General features: G+C 35.1%; 1 protein-coding gene across 4 annotated transcripts in view; it reads left to right on the top strand.

Annotated features, from left to right (window-relative positions):
- The window catches only part of wdtc1 (WD and tetratricopeptide repeats 1), a 30992-nt gene that overhangs the window by 1366 nt on the left and 20843 nt on the right, over positions 1 to 8783 (top strand). For 2 of the 4 annotated variants that reach the window (XM_087286144.1, XM_087286142.1), the window contains exon 2: positions 8593 to 8748. In XM_087286144.1, coding sequence (XP_087142270.1) covers positions 8683 to 8748 — 66 coding nt within the window. In that variant the 5' untranslated portion in view covers positions 8593 to 8682. 4 annotated transcript variants of the gene reach the window in all.

Here is an 8783-nt window from a genome sequence, read left to right as displayed (position 1 = left end):
ACTAGTCAAAACTAAAGTGTTGAATAAAATCAGCAAACAATGTAAATGAAATATGACAGCAAGATGCTGCACTGCCAGAAACGTGTATTATTGTCGGCTAAGGGAACGAGTCGTTCATAACAGTGATTCATTCACAAATGTATCGCCCCCTCTGTTAGAATGAGAAGTGAAAGCAGGAGAGGAGGTGTGTTTCAGGACATGGATTAGACCAAATTTAACAGGGAGGGAGGATAATACATCTCCATGAACACAAACACACACTCTTTGTCAGTAATGTCACTTATCCATAGAAAGAAAAGTGATGTAAAATTATAATTTTTTGTAATTAAAAACAAATTTGCATACTGACCACCGGGAAAACTCTTGATCATATATATATATATATATATTTATATATATATATATATATATATATATATATACATATATATGTATATCTTTGGCTCTGGATGGCCACAGTCCCCACTGCACTTTGGTCTCACATTCATGTCAAAGGAGCGCTACCCTGTAAAATGGCGGCTCTATTGACAACAGGGTAGGTGACGTAAAGTTTTATTAAAAGTTCCAAAGGCCCACCTTAAAAGTAGGGCGAACATGCTTTTGCCATAGCAGGTCCTCGCCTCTGGAACGCCCTGCCATTATAACTAAAAGGGCTTCGTTGCTGCCTATTTTTAAGTCTAAGTTAAAGACTCATTTATTTTCTAGGTCTTTTGAAGCATAAGCCCTTCCCTTCAGGGGGGTGTTGGGCAGGGGCGGACTGGCCATCTGGCAATTCTGGCAAATGCCAGAAGGGCCGGACCATTTTTTAAATGTGGGCCGGTCAGCTATTTTTTTTATTTTTTCATATGTATTGTTTTTTAAATGTAGGCAGCTTTTATCTCGTGCGAGATGTGAATATTATGATGATGATGGTGATAAAAGTAAGAATAACAGTAAATGTTATGCATTGGCCCAATCAGCAACAACCGGCTGGTTTCGAGATGGGTCGACCCAATCTGAGGTTACGCAGACATAATCAAAATTTGGCAAGAATGTCAAACAAACCCTAAGTGCAACACAAGCTAATTGTCAGAGATGGACCATAAAAAGGGAAAGGCAGTCAAGTCAGACATTGCCAATTACATAAAATAAAAGAACTAGTCTCGAAAGGGGGCAGTGCAGTGGCGCAGTAGGTAGTGCTGTCGCCTCACAGCAAGAAAGTCGCTGGTTTGAGCCTCATCTGGGTCAGTTGGTGTTTCTGTGTGGAGTTTGCATGTTCGCGTGGGTTTGCTTCTGGTTTCCTTCACAAGTCCAAACACATGCTATAGGTGAATTGGGTAGGCCAATTGGGAATTGAGTAACCCAGTAATAGGTTGCAGCTTTGAGGGCATCCACTGTATAAAACATATGCAGGATAAGTTGGCGATTCCCAGATTAATAAAGGGATTAAGCCAAAAAGAAAATTTATGACATTATTGCATATATAAATGGGTTGTTTTTGTTTTAGTCACATACATTAAATGTTTAAATATCTCTTAAATAGGTACTGCTCGTATAATTTTACCATCTGTACACAAATAAAAGTAGTGAATGTGCGTGTCCTTGGGTGGGGCTGTGTTGGTGTGGTAATGTGGGCTGGTGTGGCTACTATGCCAGGGCTGATTTTTAGTCCCAGTCCGCCCCTGGGGCCTCATGTATCAACGCTGCGTACGCACAAAAACTTTGCGTACGCCAGGTTTCACGCTCAGAATCGCTCACGTTTGGATTTACTAACAATGAACTGAACGTGGGAATGTGCGCAGGTTCACGGCAGCTTCTTGGCAGGCGTACGCACATTTGTTGTGCGTGTCTGTTTTATTTCCATTGGCGACTCCTAGAGGCAGTTGTGTTAAATTCCTCTCTACAAAGTGTCTGAGCCTTGCAATGGCAGCTGTATGAGACGGGTTCATCTAGTAGGTATGTAAGATTTCCATACCATACAGTTGACCAGCTAAACATTAAAGCGCAATTTGCAGCAGTCGCCTGTTTTCCCAATGTAATCTGAGCTATCTACCGCACGCACATTGCTATAAAGACACTATCTGAAGATGAATTTGCATGCGTGAATCAGAAACATTTCCATTCAATAAATGTGCAAATAAAATATGATGCACAAACTTATTGATGATTCCTACTAGTCTTTCTCTTGATAAATAGTAGGCAAAATATGATATGTAGCGGGGGAAAAAAAAGAAGAAAGAGTTCATCAGACGCTGGATTCGAGCCGAGTTCATACTCGAACGTGTCAAAACATGATCACATGCATCTTACGAGAGCGCCACTGAGACTGTTCAGAGTGCTGCAACATTTTACAGATATAAACCAGACTATTTTTTTTAATGCACTCAGTGCGATGTTCAGACCCAACTGTGTTAACCGCATCAGCTAAACTCTCCCACTCTATTTTTTTTTCTTTTGTTGTTAATTCCGAAAAACAAACTTGCAAATAACACCGCTTTTCTCCGATCTACCTCCGAAAGCAGCACCTCCAATTCACATTCTGTTCAAATTTTCTCTTTTTGCTTGCTTTTGCCATTGCTTTTTCGTTGGGTTTTGCCATTAGCATAGTCATTAGCATATTCATACGGGGGAGGAGGCAGGGAGGGGTTTTGTGCTCGTGCATGTTGCGCTCAGTTTCACGTTCATTCGGATGTACAAAAGAATATGCGTGAGACTCGGCGTACGCAGTGTTTCATACATCTGAATTTTTTTCTGCGTACGCACATTTACAGCTTTGTGCGTACGCAATGTTTTAGTAAGATTTCCACGCAAGTCTTCGTACATGAGGCCCCTGGTGTTGGGAGTGGGGAGGGGATCAAAACCGTCCCGTTCTTAATCGTGTTTAGTGTTGGTCAACTGTGGTGGCATCTTTTAATTAGGCCAAAATTAATATTTTTATTTTTTGCTCTTTTTATTGATACACTTTCTATGTTCTTTCTTATTATGTGCCTATTGCTGTTACCGTTTTCATGCCCATATTGTTCGTTTATTTCTCTGTAAAGCACTTTGTGCAGTCTTGTGGGAAAATGGTTGGAAAATGGCTGTATTAATATATTGAACTTGACATCTAATGTAAATATTTATGATGATTGTGATACAGTTCTAGAGGCTCATAATAATTTTGTGCTGTCGCTCTCTACTGGACGCATAATGGACAACAGGGGTGTAAAACTGCCTGGATCTACGTCTGCAGACTGCCATTGCACAGGTGCCACAGTGTGTCGTCTCAGCCAGCAGGGGGACGCATGGCATTCTCCAGCAGCTCATTCTCCACATGCAGAGTCCCACGCTCCCTACCACACACACACACACACACACACACACACACACACACACACACACACACACAGTTGAAGTCAGAATTGTTTGCCCTCCTGTTTTCTTTTTCAAATATTTCCCAAATGATGTTTATCAGATTCAGGAAATGTTCACAGTATTTCCTATAATATTTGTTCTTCTGGAGAAAGTCTTTGTTTTATTTTAGCTAGAATAAAAGCAGTTTTTAACTGTTTTAAAGCCATTTTAAGGTCAATAATATTAGCCCCCTTAAGCAATATTAGTTTTGTATTGTCTCCAGAACAAACCAGTATTATACAATGCCTAATTACTTTAACTTTACCCTAATTACCCTAGTGAAGCCTTTAAATGTCACTTTAAGCTGAATACTAGTGTCTTGAAGAATATCTAAATACTATGTGCTGTCATCGTGACAAAGATAAAATAATTAATTCATTCAATTTCCTTCGGCTTAGTCCCTTATTCATCAGGGGTCGTCACGTTGGAATGAACCACCAACTATTCCAGCATATGTTTTACACTTCCAGCTGCAACCCAGTACTTTATTAATTTAAACCTACCCACTTGTTTACTGAAACTGAATTTTAAGTAGAGGGCGGGGCTTATTTTTAAGCTCCTCCTCTCATTTTTCACTCTGAGCAACTAACAGTTGGAGGGGCGTGTCTACGCATATTTCAGCCAATCAGAGAACGACTGAAGTTTAAGAGCAGGCAGATATTGATTAAAGATTTATTCATTTATTAATTTTCCTTCAGCTTAGTCCCTTTAATTATGAGGGGTCACTGCAGCTGAATGAACCGATAACTTATCCAGCATTTGTTTTACATAGCGGATGCCCTTTCAGCTGCAATACAGTACTGGACAACACGCATACACACTCATTCACTCAACATTGGGAAAACAGGCAAACTCCACACAGAAAATCCAACTGGCCCAGCCAGGATGTAAACCAGAGACCTTTGTGTTGTGAGACAGTGCTAACCACGGAGCCATTGTGTCGCTTAATTTACATGGACTTACACAATGTGCGCTAACAAAATAGACATTGTACATTTAGTTTTCATGCTAGTTTCACCAACAAATAGTTAAACAAGGACTAATCAGTAGGCCCACACTGATATCCATAGATTTTGCCAATAGTATCTGGATGCAGCCTTAATGATGCAAGCTGAGAATGCATCACTCAGAGATGCAATGTCAGACACAATGCACTCAATGGAGTGAGTGACTTCACTGTGATGGGTAGGGTTAGGGGTGGGGTCAGGTGAGCCCATTAAAAAGCATTGGATGCAGCTCAGATTGCACTACACCAGGTCTGCAGACAGACCCCTCTCCATTTTTTTATCCCATCATTCAGTAAATCATTTTGTAAATGTGTGTACATTTATATTTATTCAATCATTATATGTATTCACATTAATTTCACTAATATTACTATGATATAATAATAGTAATATTAAAGTGTTCATCTGATTTATGTACAATATAGTTTGTGCAGTAATATTTTCGGTCTTTTAGTGGATATATTAAATAAGAGACTTCCTTTGTTCACCAAATAAGTGGATCTAATTGGATTTGCATTGTAAACATTAGCTAAATGTTTATTTATTTAATTAATATTATTTTTTTAATTTTGATTCATATATTAGGTTTTTAGTAATGATGTTCCTAAAATCATTCAGCATAAATCCGCAGATTTTCAAACAATATATTCTCAGCAGAAACAGCAAAAAATGTCTGCAGATTCTGTCTGGCCATACTAATCAGATACGAATTAAAGTAGTGACTGCAGGCTGAAGGACAGTAGTGGAGTAAAAGTACAGATACTGCACTAAACATGTACTCAGGGGAAAGTAAAGTACACATTAATAAAACTATACTTGGTAAATTACAATTAGTGAGAAAAACTACTGAATTACAGTCATTTGAGTATTTGTATTTAGTTACTTTACACAACTGCTTAATGGTCATCTAAGTATTTAGTAATTTTTATCTTTAATCAGGAAATGACTTGAGAACATTTTGGGGTTGCCAGATATTCTTTTACATTCATGAATAATCAAACCACAGAGTAGTGCTCATTTAAAACACATTAGATAAATCAATGTAAAGTAAATAATCTGAAGTTCAGGTCATGATCTGATGCTTTTGTAAAGTTTTCAGAGTAACGCCATGCAGCATTTTCCTTTATTTATTAGTTTCATTGCAAAGTAAGTACAATTACTTACACATTCATTAAAAAAATACATTATATCAAAAGCATAACAGCAAAAATGTCTGCTTTTATGTGCAGTAGTTTCAATTGCGTATGAAAGTTTGATTTATGAAGGATTTAAGCTACTTTATGCATGTTTATTAAGTTTATGTGTATAGTAGTTTCACCAGCTAGCCTAGTTTTCATATTAAAGTCAGCACAGTTCACCTTAGGTTATTTAAATATAATTTAATAAGTTACAGTCTTTAGTAAAACAAAAATATGACTAACTTTTTGAAGACTTCTATAAGCGCTTTATACAACTGACCCCAGATGACTTGTATTTTGTAAATTTACTTTCGGCTCAAACAGGAACTGCGTTGAGAAAATGATAGGGTTGCCAGATATTCCTTTAGGTTCAAAAGCCTTCAATCCATATTAGAACAGTATACATCTAAAATCAATACACGTAAATATTACAATAATATTTGTGAAGAAAATCATTTGGAGCGATTATTTTGGTTTAATTAATGTTTTCAGGAAAAAAATGTCAAATCAGTGTTTTTACATCGCGTTCCGTTGAAAAAAGTGCAATTACAGGCATGTCAATTAAATAAATTACATGATATTACTAATATAACATTATACAAATCTGATTTAAGACATCAAGGTTGGATTTTTAAAAATTCATTAATTAATGTATTCATTTCTTTTTGTCTAAACACGTCGATCGCCGGACTGTATATGAACGGATCTGGCAACCCACGCTGTCAGCGTTCAGTCAAGGAAGCTCGTTATTTCTGTGGCTTCAAAATCTCACCAATGCTGCATAACAGCTAGTTAATTTTTCCCCAGCCTCATTAACAGCGATTAATTAAGGTGTTTAGATTAATTCGAGAGATTGTATCTGAGTTTTACGGGCCAATTTGGAGCTCTGGATCTGCGTAGATAAAGGCCAGACTCCCAGGTAAGACGCTTTAAACACACATACACACTACACAGACACGTACACACTGCTGACATTAGCTGTTGATTTATAAATAAACATAATTTAACGTGTTTAAATGTGCTTTCTGGGTGTTTAGAGCTGTCAGAATGGTTTGAATGCGCAGTTTTGATGCTTTCGCTAATCGGCTAATGCTAGTCCAGTCTGTTGTTTATGTTTTGGTGAAGCGTCACATCAGCTGACAGACACATTATTTCAATATATTTAGTTTATTTCACATCCACGCACTTATTTACAGTCAATACATCTATGCTGGCTTGTGTTAAATGTGTTAGATATGCTTGATAAACTATACTGGAAAACTGTATGACACTGTTCAGATGATGCGGAATGTATTAATAATATGTGCAGATTTTAAATGAATTATTTATGAACATATTTAATTTGATTATGGCAGATTTGAAATAATAAAAGCTGCGATGTTATCGTATGCTGAGTACTGGTGAGAAACTTTTGATTAAAATCTATTTGCTAGTTTGAAATATATCTAATATTATTAGCATTTTAAATAAATATGAATGCTTTAAATCATCAATGTTGCATAAATCGATCAAAAGTTGTGACCATGGCATTTATAATCCGACAATTATTCGATCAGAAATGCTTTTCTGAAATTATTACTTGTGATTGCTAAAAAAATTAAATGCATCAGTTTGCACCGAAATATAAAGCAGAATGATTGTTTTCAGTAAAAATAATACTCACAAATATTTATTGATTGTCAAATAAATCCTAATATTACACTGATTTCTGAAGGATCATGTGACTGAAGACGACAATTCAACTTTAAATCACAAAAATAAATGACATTTACTGTATATTCATATAGACTACAGCTGTTTTAACTTGTAATATTATTTCACAAAGTTTACTACACTGTTATTGATCGAATAAATGCATTCTTGATGAACAGAAGGGATTACTTGCAAAAAATAGTCATTTATTGATTTATTTTGTTAGTTTATTTTTAATCTAGTGTCCTGGAAAACAGCTGCATTATTTACTGCATTATTTTCAAATAATATAATGCATTTTCAAAATAATATTTTCAAATAATATAACAAATACATTATTGATTGATATGAGCAAGAGATTATTTGCAAAAAATTGCAATATATTTATACTTTGAGTTTATTTTTAATCTAGTGTCATAGAAAGCAGCTATTTTAAATGTTAATAATATTTACTGCATTATATCAGTCAATCAATTAAATGGATTATTGCTGAACAGGAGAAGTTACTTGCAAAAAAGTTAAATTTATTGATTTAATTATTAAGTTTATTTTTTATCTAGTGTCATAGAAAACAGCTACTTTAAATTGTAATAATGTTTCACTAATCTTACTGTGTTATTTTGACCCAATAAATGCATTCTTGATGAACAGAAGAGATTACTTGCAAAGAATAGTCATTTAATTATTTTTAAAGTTTATTTTTAATCTAGTGTCATAGAAAACAACTATTTTAATACTATTTTGACATTTTACTGCATTAAAATAGTAATTTATTGATTTATAAATAGTAAAATTATAAAGTAGTAATTTATTTATTAGGTTATTTGAAAGCTAGTTTCTTATAAATCAGGTACTTTTTATTGCAAAAATATTTTACTGCATTTAATTTGATCAATTATTTTTAAAATAAGGTCATAAAAAACAGCTATTATAGATCATAATAATATTTTACTGCATTATTTTTAATCAAATAAATGCATTCTTGATGAACAGACAAAATGTATTTATTTTTTTAAAGCTTATTATTAATTTAGTGTCATAAAAAACAGCTCAAGTTTTAAGTTGTAATAATATTTACAGCATTATATGTGATCAATTAAATGCATTCTTGATGAACAGAAGAGATTACTTGCAAAAAATAGTCATTTATTTATTTATTTATTTTTAAAGCTTATTATTAATTTAGTGTCATAGAAAACAGCTATTTCAAGTTGTAATAATACTTACTGCATTATATGTGATCAATTAAATGCATTCTTGATGAACAGAAGAGATTAGAAGCAATGTTGTTTGGACGTGAGTACGCGGATCACATGTTGCTCTGCTTGTGTTTTTGCCTGTAGGATCTCGGCCTCTGCGAGAGGCTTTTTTATTTTTGCGCAGATGTTTGCAGATGTTTGGCACTTAAATGCAGAGCGCTGATTGGACGCTCCATGACGTGCTGTGAGACCATGACACTGAGGAACATCACTGGGGATCTCCTGCACCGGCAGATCAGGGTGAGCAAACACAGAATTCAGGAAAAACATTTAGA

Source organism: Danio rerio, chromosome 16 (assembly GCF_052040795.2).
Source record: "Danio rerio strain M-AB ecotype USA chromosome 16, GRCz13ab, whole genome shotgun sequence".
NCBI lineage: Eukaryota > Metazoa > Chordata > Actinopteri > Cypriniformes > Danionidae > Danio > Danio rerio.
Note: the sequence above shows the minus strand (reverse complement) of the source record. Positions and strands in the feature narration are given on the sequence as shown.